The sequence below is a fragment of the Amblyraja radiata genome, chromosome 46, assembly GCF_010909765.2.
Source record: "Amblyraja radiata isolate CabotCenter1 chromosome 46, sAmbRad1.1.pri, whole genome shotgun sequence".
Taxonomy (NCBI): Eukaryota; Metazoa; Chordata; class Chondrichthyes; order Rajiformes; family Rajidae; genus Amblyraja; species Amblyraja radiata.
Genome location: NC_046001.1, coordinates 4,278,479 through 4,291,800, shown reverse-complemented (window position 1 = coordinate 4,291,800; position 13,322 = coordinate 4,278,479). Strand labels below are relative to the sequence as shown.

Sequence of the window (13,322 nt, the reverse complement as noted above, 5' to 3'; positions counted from 1 at the left end):
CGGGTAGTATTGCCGCCTCACAGCCGGGTTCCATCCCGACTACGGGTGCTGTCTGTACGGAGTTTGTACGTTCTCCCCGTGGCCTGCGTGGGTTTTCTCCGGGTGCCCCGGTTTCCTCCCACACTCCAAAGACGTGCAGGATTGTAGGTTAACTGGCTTGGTATAAATGTCAATTGTCCAGAGTATGTGCAGAGTGTGCGGGGATCGCTGGTCGGCGTGGACTCGGTGGGCCGAAGGGCCTGTTTCCGCGCTGTAACTCTAAAGGCCAAAGGGTGAATGGCCTAATTCTGCTCTGCAGACTTCTGGTTTTACGATGGGTTCTAACATTGTTGGTTGTTGTATTTGCAGGCCGTATGTTCTTATCGGAGCTCCCAAGGCCAATACGAGCCAGCCAAACATAACGGAGAGTGGCGCAGTTTACTCGTGCGCCTGGGGACAGAACAACACCGAATGCCAGCAGGTTCCTTTCGATCTAACAGGTGGAGTTTGTTTGAGTGGGAATGCCGTGCTTGCCATTGAATCCGAGCCTGTGCTTCCAATATCTGGGAAAATCATTGGGAGAGGATAGACACAAAAAGCTGGAGTAACTCTGGCAACCATCTCTGGAGAGAAGGAATGGGTGACGTTGCGGGTCGACTACCAACTACCTTCTTGGTAGTTGAGTTGTGTTGATTGTCACGTGTACCGAGGTGCAATGAAAAGCTTTTGTTGCGTGCTAACCAGTCAGCGGAAAGACAATACGTGATTACAATCGAGCCGTTCACTGTGTACAGATACATGATAAGGGAATAACGTTTAGTGCAAGGTAAAGCCAGCAAAGTCCGATCAAGGATAGTCCGAGGGTCCCCAATGAGGTAGATAGTAGTTCAGCGCTGCTCTCTGGTTGTGGTAGGATGGTTCAGTTACCTGATAACAGCTGGGAAGAAACTGTCTCTGAATCTGTTTGAGTTTGGTTTATGATTACTATCATGTGTACTAAAACATGTTGAAAAGCTTTGTCTGCTATCCAGGCAGAAGAAATGGTGTTGAGAGGGAAAGATAGATCAGCCATGATTAAATGGCGGAGCAGATGGGCCGAATGGCCTAATTCTGCTCCTAACACTTATGAACTTATGCCGTACATGAGCACCGCAGATCGTGCTGAAGAGAAAATAAACAAACAGCAGATTATCATGTTACAGCTACAGAAAAAGTGTGGGTCAAAAAAAGTGCAAGGGCTACATCAGGGTAGGTTGGGAGATCAGGAAATCTGCAGTTTATGGTATTGGTGGTATTGGTATCTGTTTATTATTGTCACGTGTCTTGAGATACAGTGAGAAACTTTGCTTTCTATCCAGTCAAATCATACTATAGAAGGGGAAACAAAGTGCTGGAGTAACTCAGCGGGTCAGGCAGCATCTGTGGAGAACACAGATAGGTGACGTTTCACAGAGTGCTGGAGTAACTCAGCGGGTCAGGCAGCATCTCTGGAGAACATGGATCGAGGCCCGTCTTCAGAGCCTGAAGAATTGTCTCGACCCGAAACGTCGGTCTGAAGAAGGATCCCCACCCAATATTGTACCCATCTATGTGTTCAAGAAGGAACTGCAGATGCTGGAAGATCGAAGGTACACAAAATTGCTGGAGAAACTCAGCGGGTGCAGCAGCATCTATGGAGCGAAGGAAATAGGCGACGTTTCGGGCCGAAACCCTTCTTCAGACTGAAGGATCCCCACCCAGACTGAAGAAGGGTTTCGGCCTGAAATGTCGCCTATTTCCTTCGCTCCATAGATGCTGCTGCACCCGCTGAGTTTCTCCAGCACTTTTGTGTACCTTTGTACCCATCTATGTTGTCCAGAGATGCTGCCTGACCTAAATCAACAGTCAAGCCATGCACAACAGGTAGTGCAAAGAGAAAAATACCGGCGTGCAGATAAAAAAGTGCAAGGGTGCAATGAGGTAGGTTGGAAGATCAGCGCTACACCCTAGCTTATGGAAGGATTGTCCAGAAGCCTGAATACAGAGGGGAAGAAGCTGTTCCTGAGTCTGGTGGTGCGCGCTTTCAAGCTTCTGTACCTTCTGCCGGACAGGAGTTGGGAGAAGAAGGAATGACCAGGGGTGAAAAAGGTACTTGATGTTAACCCACTCATGCCCGGGACCTCCTCTGGGCCCTCTCCGACGCCAGCACACCCTCCTTCCCTCAGCTACGGGGCCCAAAACCGCTCTGCCGCACTCCAAACGTGGATCTCAACAGACGCTGACCAACCGGCTGAGCGTTATGTTTCAATTTTCAGCTTTCCAAACCATCTGGTTCTGCCTTTTGTCCCACGGAAGTTTGAGCCAGTAGCGTTGAAATTCAACGTTAAAATCCAGTGCTGCCCTGCCCGCCAGCAGCGGGTAGTGCTGGTGGGGAAGGGCCCGACAGGGGCTGCCGAGAATGTGAGTGAAAGCAGGCTCCATTTGGATGGCTGAGGGCAGGCCGCTCCTGTTGCTAGGCGACGAGCTGTGGTGAAGAAGTGAATGACTGTGTTCATTTTCTCTTTTTGAAAAAAAAACATAAGAACCGGGCTCGGGTCTGTTGTTTGGTCTCAGCTCCTCGTGGACAAACCACTGCACATTTTAATTCCCTTCAGGCTCTGAAAAAAATAAATGATTGCAACATGTGGCAGAGTGATATGGAAACCAAATGGGAATTCTCTTCTAGTGGGTCTTTGTGCTAACTCAGGAAAATATGTGGATCGGAGCCAAGACCATTGAGCACAGTAGTTGTACAGCAAAGCTTTGCCTCCCATGGATAGAGTGATTTTTTTTTGGAGGGGTATTCGCAAGTTTAACTGTAACTCTAAGAATCGGGCGGCACATCTTGGTGCAGTGGTAGAGTTGCCGCCTCACAGCACCAGAGACCCGGGTTCGATCCTGACTACGGGTGCTGTCTGTTTGGAGTTTGTACCTTCTCCCCGTGACCTGCGTGAGTTTTCTCCGGGTGCTCCGGTTTCCTCCCACACTCCAAATACTTGTAGGTTAATTGGCTTGGTGTATGTGTAAAATTGTCCCTGGTGTGTGTGTGTGTAGGGTCGTGTCAATGTGCGGGGATCGCTGGTCAGCACGGACGTCTTTGGAGTGTGAACGTGCACAAACTGCTGCACAGACAGCACCCGTGGTCAGGATGGAACCCGGGTCTCTGGCGCAGTGAGGCAGCAACTCTACCCGCTGCGCCAGCTTGCCTGCTGTGGCCTCGTGTATGACTGGTGCCAGGAGGCAAGTTGCCGTGTATTTTGACTGTGCCTTTGGCTGTGTTTCCTGACAGAGCACATTGTTGGCTAGGCCCGGCTGTCTTCTGCTCGGCTCCCCGGGAAAGCGCGCGGTCAGGCCTGGGACTGGGCCTGGGCCAGTGCGTATGGAAGTGTGTGTATTCAGCTCTGACACTCCTGTGTTGCCCCATTGTTCTCCCTCTCCTGTGAATGAAAGGCAGTGCAGTGCAGCCCCACACGTACTCAGTGACCACCCCCCCCTCCCGACCCTCTCATCAAAAGCCTGCCGTCTGTTCCCGTGGCAACCGGGTAGGCTCCATTCTTCAGCAAAACCCCCAGTGTGGGTGGGAGTGGGACGAGCGGGTGCGACACATTTAGGCCCGCAGTGGCCGTCCCGCCATCTGTCACGAGCACCGCTCGAAAGCTCGGCGTGTAATCCTGATCTTCCCACCTACCTCGCTGTGCTCCTTGCACTTTTTTTCTCTCTCTCTCTCTCTTTCGATTTGCAACCGTCACGCCGGGACTTCACGCGCTGGCATTTTACCCGTTGCAGTTCAGTGGGGCGGCGTGCGCCGCAGGTAGAGTTGCTGCCTCGCCAAGCGCCGGAGACCCGGGTTCGATCCTGACCACGGGTGCCTCTACCGCTGCGCCACCATGCTGCCCCCCCGGGTCCAATTTATCGTTGACTCCTTTGGCCCTTGTTATAACTAAGGCTGAGGCCCTCTTGAAAGTGGCAATGGTACACAAGATAGAAGTTGCTGGAGAAACTCAGCGGGTGCGGCAGCATCGATGGAGCGAAGGATTTAAGAAGGAACTGCAGATGCTGGAAAATCTTCGATTTTCCAGCATCTGCAGTTCCTTCTTAAACATGGTACACTAGAACCTAGACAAAAGTGCTGGAGAAACTCAGTGGGTGCAGCAGCATCTATGGAGCGAAGGAAATGGGCAACGTTTCGGGCCTGAAACCCTTCTTCAGACCTTTGTACACTAGAACTTGTTTTACAACGGCCGCCATTTTATTTGAATCCCAAACAGTGCAAAATGCATAGTTTACTGTTATTTAAACTTTGACAAGGCACCACAACTTTGTGTTAAACTTTTGACCTGAGGATTTGCTCGCATAGTTGTGAGGTTTTTTTTTTTAAAGAAAAACACATTCTCTGCTCAAACAACTGCAGGAAATGCCTCATTTACTGCCTCTGAACTAGTGCTCTGCTGAAAGGCTCTGGAGGAGCGAAGAATTTCATGACATGGATTCGTCAACAAGAATGCAGATTTTGAGTGTTCCTTCCTGAAGGGGAAGAAGGGCCTGTTCTCATCCCGAAACCTCGCCCATTCCCTCTCTCCAGAGATGCCGCCTGTCCCGCCGAGTTACTCCAGCTTTTTTTGTTGTTGTTGTCTATCTTTGGTTTAAACCAGCATCTGCAGTTCCTTCCGACACATCCTGTTATTATCTCCATGTCAGGGAGGGGAGGGGGGGTGGGGGGGATACTTTAATGTTGCTGTCCTGTGGTTCGTTATTATCATATGTCCCATGCCACAGTGAAACTCTTTGTTTCCCGAATGTTATTCCCCCCCCAAACACAAGTACAATTCCAGATGAAGTCCATACGCTCGAGTCACCAGGTTTTGGAGTTTAGACTACAGAGATACAGTGTAGAAACGGGGCCTTCGGCCCACTGAGCCCACGCCGACCAGCGCTCATCCCGCACGCTCGCATTATCTTCCACGCTAGGGACAAAATGGAGGAACAGCACCTCGTATTTTGCTTGGGTAGTTTGGTATGAATGTTGACATCGGTGTTGACATGCACCGACATCTGCAGTTCCCTCCCACACAACTTTCACCTCATCATCTCTCTCCTTCCACGCCCCCCTCCCCCCTCCCTCTGCCCTGCCCATTCCATCATCACTTCATGTTCATAGTTGACCGGAACGGACTGTCTGTCATATGCTGAGAGAATGGAGCGGCTGGGCTTGTACACTCTGGAGTTTAGAAGGATGAGAGGGTATCTCATTGAAACATATAAGATTGTTAAGGGCTTGGACACGCTAGAGGCGGGAAACATGTTCCCGATGTTGGGGGAGTCCAGAACCAGGGGCCACACACACACAGTTTAAGAATAAGGGGTCGGCCATTTAGAACAGAGACGAGGAAACATTTTTTCTCACAGAGAGGGGTGAGTCTGTGGAATTCTCTGCCTCAGAGGGCGGTGGAGGCCGGTTCTCTGGATGCTTTCAAGAGAGAGCTGGATAGGGCTCTTATAAATAGTGGAGTCAGGGGATATGGGGAGAAGGCAGGAACGGGGTACTGATTGGGGATGATCAGCCGTGATCACATTGAATGGCGGTGCTGGCTCGAAGGGCCGAATGGCCTACTCCTGCACCTATTGTCTAATTAGGCCATTCGGCCCATCAAGTCTACCCCACCATTCAAACATGGCTGATCCATCTCAACCCCATTCTCCTGCCTTCTCCCCGTAACCCCTGACATCCGTTCTAATCAAGAATCTATCTATCTCTGCCTTAAAAATATCCACTGACTTGGCCTCCACAGCCGTCTGTGGCAATGAATTTCCGCAGAGTTACTCCAGCATTTTGTGTCTTATCTTTCTGTACTCAATACTGCCGGATGCCTTTTTGACCTGGGGATGAATGCAGGAAACCTCTCCATTAGAATGAATCGATCCCAAATGATTCCCGACTTCTGGTTTACACCGAAGATAGATGCAAAATGCTGGGGTAACTCAGCGGGACAGGCAGCATCTCTGGAGAGAAGGAATGGATGATGTCTCGGGTCGAGACCCTCCTTCAGACTGAAGAGTCGGGGGGGGGGGGGGGGGGAAGAGAGAGAGACAAGAGATGTGGAAGGGTAAGGTGTGAAAACGAGCGATCAAAGGGGGACGGGGGGCGAACATCAAGGAAAATAAGTAATAGCCCTGTCCCACAGTATGAGTTCATTCCAAGAGTTCTCCACGAGTTCTGATTCGAACTCGGAGATTTACGGTAATGGCCCCTCGTCGGTACTCGGGGCTCTCGTGGACATTTTTCAACATGTTGAAAAATCTTCACGAGTCTTCCCGTGCTTACCTGCCGTTAGCGAGTCTTCCCGAGTACCTGCCGTTAGCGCTAAGAGACGTCCCCGAGCTCCGACGTACCCGCTACGTTCATTCTCCGTGCTTACCACGAGTTTGATTTTTTTTAAACTCGGGAGAGCTCCTGGAATGAACTCGTACCGTGGGACAGGGTTATTCGTAAGGTTATTGGCCAAGTATTCACATACAAGGAATTTGCCTTGGTGCTCCGCCCACAAGTAACAACATGACATACAGTGACAGTTACGAATGACTCGGAAAACATTAAACATTAATAATAATAAAACATTAATGATAAAACACCATTGATCAAGCATGTGAACCAACAAAATACCAGATCAAAGGGAGGCTACAGATTTTTGGCTGTTGAGTAGAGCAACTACTCGTGGATAAAAGCTGTTTTTATGGCTGGCTGTGGCAGCTTTGACAATCCGGAGTCGCCTTCCAGAGGGAAGTGATTCAAAGAGTTTGTGGCCAGGGTGAGATGGGTCAGAGATGATCTTGCCCGCTCGCTTCCATGTTGCACAGATCGCTGTTCGCTGCGCACGCTGACAGCTCTATATTAACCCGTGGATGTGCTTTTTGCCTGTAGGTAACCGGTTATATAACGAGACTGAAGCCATGGAGCTGAAATCGAACCAGTGGTTCGGCGCAACAATCCGATCCCACAACCACACGATCCTGGTGAGTGGCGTTTCTCTGGGAATATATTGTCCTTCCTTCCCATAATCCCAGTGGATTTGGCATCCCAGTGGATCCATTTGCAAACTTGCGGATGGACTTCGAGCCAGATCTGACCGTGTGTGGAAAAGGAGTATCTTTTTTTTTTTTTTTTTTTTTTTTTTTTTTTAAACCAAAATTATTTCAGAATCAGAATCAGACTTTATTCGGCAAGTATGTTTTGCAACATACGAGGAATTTCATTGGCCAGGTCAGTCATACAATTAAAAGCAACAGATCACTTCAAAAACACATTTTAACACGACCATCCACCACAGTAACTCCTCCACATTCCTCACTGTGATGGAAGGCGAAATTAAGTTCAAGTCCTTCCCCTTAGTTCTTCCCCGGTCGTGGGCCTTGAGCCCCCGTTGACGGGACGATCTTGACTCCCGTATCCAGCAGCGTTCGGGCCCTCCGCGTCGAGGCGATCCGCTCCTGCATCGGGGGGGGGGGGATGTCAGCTCCCCCGCGCCGAGCCATCGAACCTCGCGACGTTGGAGCTCCCGACTCGGCCTCACCCGAGCCTGCGAGCCCTTGGTGTTGGTTCTGCGGTGGGAGCGATCGATCCGATGTTAAAGGATCAGCTCCGATGTTAAGTCCGTGTCCCGCGGTGGGGCTCACAACAGTCCGAGGCGGTTTCCAGCTCCATCGATGGTAGGCCGCAGAGCGCGGAGAATGTGATCCGAAAATTGATCACATCTCCGGGAAGGTAAGAACCTGAAAAAAAGTTTCCCCCGATCCCCTCCCCCCTCCCCCCACATAAAACAAACCGAAGAACATTAAAACAAACTTTTAACCAACTAAAAAATAACAAAAGAGTGAAAAGACGAACAGACTGCCGGCAGGGCAGCCATTTCCCCGGTTCATTTATTTAATTATTTACAATGATATGTACAATGCGAAATGATTCAAAACAAAGCTCACCGCCATCGTGCAAGTAAAACAAATATCCTTGAACGACCGTTTACCCATCCTTATTGAGGGTACATTCTACCCCCAGCAGTCCCAGGAATCCTCCAGCGCTTGTTCCCTCTCTAACACCACCCGGGCACGGACGTAACCCTGGAAAAGGGGGCGGGCAGCCGGCTCGGGCCGAGGCCTCTTCCGCCTGGATTCTCTGGAGCGCCGGAAGTTTATAAAACTATGGGAGGCATAGATAGGGTAGAGAGTCAGAAGCTGCCGCTGCGTAACACTGTGCTGCATGAAGGAGTGAGTGAATGGGTGCAGTATTGACATGCACGCCGGTGGTTGTGGGTCATCTTGTCAGTGTTGCCTGCGCACTCGGCCGGCTGCTGGGTTTCTGCATGGAATGGATTCAATTTGCCCGCTGCAGTCACAGGCTGCAGAAGTCTTCATCTGCTTTGTATTAGCCATCGGTAACAAGAGACCCCGTCGATCTGCTCTGCACCAGTGAGTTCACTGGGCCCAGTGTTGTGAGGGAGGCTCAAGTGCTGTGACTGTGTGTGTGTGTGTGTGTGTGTGTGTGTGTGTGTGTGTGTGTGTGTGTGTCTCCCTCTGTCTGTGTCTCCCTCTGTCTGTGTCTCCCTCTGTCTGTGTCTCCCTCTGTCTGTGTCTCCCTCTGTCTGTGTCTCCCTCTGTCTGTGTCTCCCTCTGTCTGTGTCTCCCTCTGTCTGTGTCTCCCTCTGTCTGTGTCTCCCTCTGTCTGTGTCTCCCTCTGTCTGTGTCTCCCTCTGTCTGTGTCTCCCTCTGTCTGTGTCTCCCTCTGTCTGTGTCTCCCTCTGTCTGTGTCTCCCTCTGTCTGTGTCTCCCTCTGTGTGTGTCTCCCTCTGTCTGTGTCTCCCTCTGTCTGTGTCTCCCTCTGTCTGTGTCTCCCTCTGTCTGTGTCTCCCTCTGTCTGTGTCTCCCTCTGTCTGTGTCTCCCTCTGTCTGTGTCTCCCTCTGGCTGTGTCTCCCTCTGTCTGTGGCTGTGTCTGTGTCTGTGGCTGTGTCTGTGTCTGTGGCTGTGGCTGTCTCTGCCTCTGCGTCTCTGCGTCTCTGCGTCTGTGCGTCTGTGTGTCTCTGTCTCTGTGTCTGTGTCTGTGTCTGTGTCTGTCTGTCTGTGGGTGCGTGTGAGTCTCTATGTGAGTCTCTGTGTGTGTGTGTGTGTGACTCTGTGTGCGTCTCTCTCTGCGCGTCTGTGTGTGTGTGTGTACGTGTGTCTGTACCCCTCTCCCCCCCCCCCCCCCCCCCTTTGAACTATCTTTAAATCGATTTTTACTCAACGGGTCAGGCAGCACCACTGGAGCAAAAGGACTCGAGCTGTTTCGGGTCGAGACCCTTCCTCAGTTCTGACCCAAAATGTCACCCATCCTTTTCCTCCACAGAGGCTGCCTGACCTGCTGAGTAACTCCAGCACTTTTTTTCTATCTTGCTCTAAACGTTATTCCCTCATCATTTTATCTGTACACTGTGGACGGCTCGATTGTAATCATGCATTGTCTTTCTGCTGACTGGTTAGCACGCAACAAAAAGCTTTTCACTGTACCTCGGTACACGTGACAATAGACTCAATGGCACGGTGGCGCAGCGGTAGAGTTGCTGCCTCACAGCGCCAGACACCCGGTTCGATCCTGACCACGGGAGCTGCCTGTACGGAGTTTGCACGTTTTCTCCCCGTAACCTGCGTCAGTTTTCTCCGGGTGCTCCGGTTTCCTCCCACACTCCAAAGACGTGCGGGTTTGTAGGTTAATTGGCTTGGGTGTGTGTGTGTGTGTGTAAATTGTCCCTAGAGTGTGTATGGGATAGTGTTAGTGTGCGGGGATTGCTGGTCGGCATGGACTCGGTGGGCTGAAGGGCCTGTTTCCGCGCTGTACCTCTAAACTAGTGTGTGAACGGGCGATCGCTGGTCGGCACGGACTCGGTGGGCCGAAGGGCCTGTTTCCGTGCTGTATCTCTAAACTAAACTAGTGTGTGAACGGGCGATCGCTGGTCGGCACGGACTTGGTGGGCCGAAGGGCCTGTTTCCATGCTGTACCTCTGAACTAAAGTGGGCTGAGCGTCTCGGTAAAGTTCAGTCATCAGCGGGCCTTGCTTGTGGCCGATTCTCCACCAGGAGGCGTTGTTGGGGGAGGGTGGGATTTCCCTGCGTCCGTCCTCTGAACGGCTGTGTGTGTGTTTTGCAGGCCTGTGCCCCTCGCTACACGTGGAGAAAGAACATGGAGAACAACGAGCTGGTGGGGACCTGCTTCCTGTCCATGGGCAACTTCAGCCACGTGGTGGAGTACGCGCCGTGTCGAACGAGTAGGTGCTGCCTTGTGTCGCCATGTTTAACACGGTGGCGCAGCGGGTAGAGTTGCTGCCTCACCGCGCCAGGGACCCGGGTTATAGACAATAGACAACAGGTGCAGGAGTAGGCCATTCGGCCCTTCGAGCCAGCACCGCCATTCAATGTGATCATGGCTGATCATCCACAATCAGTACCCCGTTCCTGCCTTCTCCCCATATCCCCTGACTCTGCTATTTTTAAGAGCCCTATCTAGCTCTCTCTTGAAAGTATCCAGAGAACCGGCCTCCACCGCCCTCTGAGGCAGAGAATTCCACAGACAGTCGGGTTCCATCCCGACTACGGACACTGTCCGTGCGGAGTTTGCACGTTCTCTCCCCGTGACCTGCGTGGGTTTTCTCCGGGCGCTCCGGTTTCCTCCCACACTTCCAAAGACTTGCGGGTTTGTCGGTTAATTGGCTTCTGTAAATTAATTGTAAATGAATTTGTCATGAAGTCGTAAGTTAATTGCAGGATGAGTCTTAAGTTAATTTTAGGTTAATTGGCTTCTGTTAATTGTCCCCAGTGTGTGTAGGATAGTGCTAGTGGGCGGGGATCGCTGGCCGGCACGGACTCGGTGGGCCGAAGGGCCCTTGTCTCTAAACAAAAATGAATTGGGCTCTTCATGTTTTTGACAGATTGGGATTCTCCCTCAGGCCAAGGCTTCTGCCAGGCTGGCTTCAGCGCGGACCTGACGGAGGTAAGTGTGTGTTGGCTTCCTGCCAGCCGACTGGCATTGGGGCCTGTGCCAAGTTGTGAGGGTGAAACCGTTGTGCCGACACGTGGGCAGGGAGGTAAGACACAAAATGGTGGAGCAACTCAGCGGGGCAGGCCGCATCTCTGGAGAGAAGGAATGGGTGACGTTTCGGGAACCGAAACGTCACCCATTCCTTCTCTCCAGAAATGCGGCCTGCCCCGCTGAGTTACTCCACCATTTTGTGTAAATCTGCGGTTTAAACCAGCTTCTGCAGTTCCTTCCTACACATCTGGATAGGATGAGTTCAGAGGGCATAATCATTCCAGGGCATAGGTGCTTCCGCAGAGATAGAGGTGGGGGTGGGGGGTAAAAGAGGAGGGGGAGTTGCTTTATTGATGAAGGTGAAGGTCACGGCAGTGATCGGAGACTGTGTTACTGATGTAAGATTATTAAGGGTTTGGACACACTAGAGGCAGGAAACATGCTCCCGATGTTGGGGGAGTCCAGAACCAGGGGCCACACACACACAGTTTAAGAATAAGAGGTCGGCCATTTAGAACGGAGATGAGGACAAACTTTTTCACCCTGAGAATTGTGAGTCTGGAATTCTCTGCCTCAGAAGGCAGTGGAGGCCAATTCTCTGGAGAGAGAATTTCAAGAGAGAGTTATAGCCCTGTCCCACAGTGCGAGTTCATTCCAAGAGTTCTCCCGAGTTTGCCCTGATTCGAACTCGGAGATTTACGGTAATGGCCACTCGCCGGTACTCGGGGCTCTCGTGGACATTTTTCAACATGTTACGAGCCGCTAAGAGATGTCCCCGAGCTCCGACGTACCCGCTACGTTCATTCTCCGCACTAACCACGAGTTTGACTTTTTTTTAAACTCGGGAGAGCTCTTGGAATGAACTCGTACCGTGGGACAGGGCTTTCAGATAGAGCTCTTAAAGATAGAGTGTCAGGGGAGAAGGCAGGAGCGGGGTACTGATTGGGGATGATCAGCCGTGATCACAGTGAATGGCGGTGCTGGCTCAAAGGGCCGAATGGCCTACTCCTGCACCTATTGTCTATTGATTGCTCGCCCAGTGAGGCTGTATGGGTGGAGGTGAGAAATAGAAAAGGGGATGGTCACCTTGTTGGGGGTGTACTACAGACCCCCAAATAATCAACTGGAATTGGTTCAGCAAATGTGCCAGGAAATTGCAGGCAGCTGCAGGCCTCATAAAGTTGTCATAGTCGGGGATTTTAACATTCCCAATATAGTCTGGGAATGTCATCGTGCAAAAGTCGTAGACTGGGTGGAATTTGTCAAATGTGTTGAGGAATGTCCCCTCGGCCAATATGTAGAGGGCCCTACATGGGAGAGGGCAAGGCTTGGTCTAGTCTGAAGAAATTGGGAAGGGCAAGTGACTGAAGTGTCCACGGGCGAGTCTTTTGGGACCAGCGACTGCTGTTCCATTCGCTTTACGATAGTTTGAATGTCTGGGAACTATAGACCAGGGCCTGTCCCACGTGGCAAATCTGCCGGCCTCGTATCAGTGTCGCCGAAAAGATTTTGAACATTTCAAAATCCAGCGGCAACGAAGAAAACTGTTTTGTCACTTGGAAAAGCGTCGTGCGTCAATACTTCGTCACACCGCGCCAGGCGTCGCCACGCCGCGTATTTCTCGGTGACCTGATCAAGCCACGTCGAGTTTATTTTGTCCCATACGCATTACGAGATGTGCAGTGAAATGAAAAGTGGCAATTCCTGCGGAGTGTGCCAAAAAACCCTACCAAACAGAATAGAACAGAATCAGTATTTATATATTGGTGAGAAAAAAAACAGCAATTTTAAAAAGACACCACACAACAATAAATTGGTTCAGTAAAGTTAGTCCCTGGTGAGAGAAGAGTTTACAGTTCTATGGTCTCTGGGAAGAAACTCCGTCTCGTCCTCTCCGTTCTCACAGCATGGCAGCGGAGGCGTTTGCCTGACCGTAGCAGCTGGAACAGTCCGTTGCTGGGGGGGAAGGGGTCCCCCATAATGTTGCTGGCTCTGGATCTGCACCTCCTGGTGTATAAGTCCTGCTGGGGGGCGAGTGTAGTTCCTATAGTTCGTTCGGCCGAACGCACTACTCTCTGCAGAGCCTTCTTGTCCTGGGCAGCGCAGTTCCCAAACCAAATTGTGATGTTTCCGGACAAGATGCTTTCTTGATACGTCAGTCATTGATGCCGGCAGTCGCCGAAAAAAACCGCCTTGTGGGACAGGCCCCTAACATCTGTGTAGGAAGGAACTGCAGAAGGGTCTCGACCCGAAACAGCACCTGTAGTAGCCATT

General features: G+C 51.3%; 1 protein-coding gene across 3 annotated transcripts in view; it reads left to right on the top strand.

Annotated features, from left to right (window-relative positions):
• Positions 1-285: 285 nt before the first annotated feature.
• The window catches only part of itga5 (integrin subunit alpha 5), a 47,354-nt gene continuing 34,317 nt past the window's right edge, over positions 286-13,322 (top strand). For all 3 annotated transcript variants that reach the window (XM_033015445.1, XM_033015446.1, XM_033015447.1), the window contains exons 1-4: positions 286-479; positions 6,917-7,008; positions 10,170-10,287; positions 10,948-11,009. In XM_033015445.1, coding sequence (XP_032871336.1) covers positions 314-479; positions 6,917-7,008; positions 10,170-10,287; positions 10,948-11,009 — 438 coding nt within the window. In that variant the 5' untranslated portion in view covers positions 286-313. The remainder of the gene's footprint in view (positions 480-6,916; positions 7,009-10,169; positions 10,288-10,947; positions 11,010-13,322) is intronic.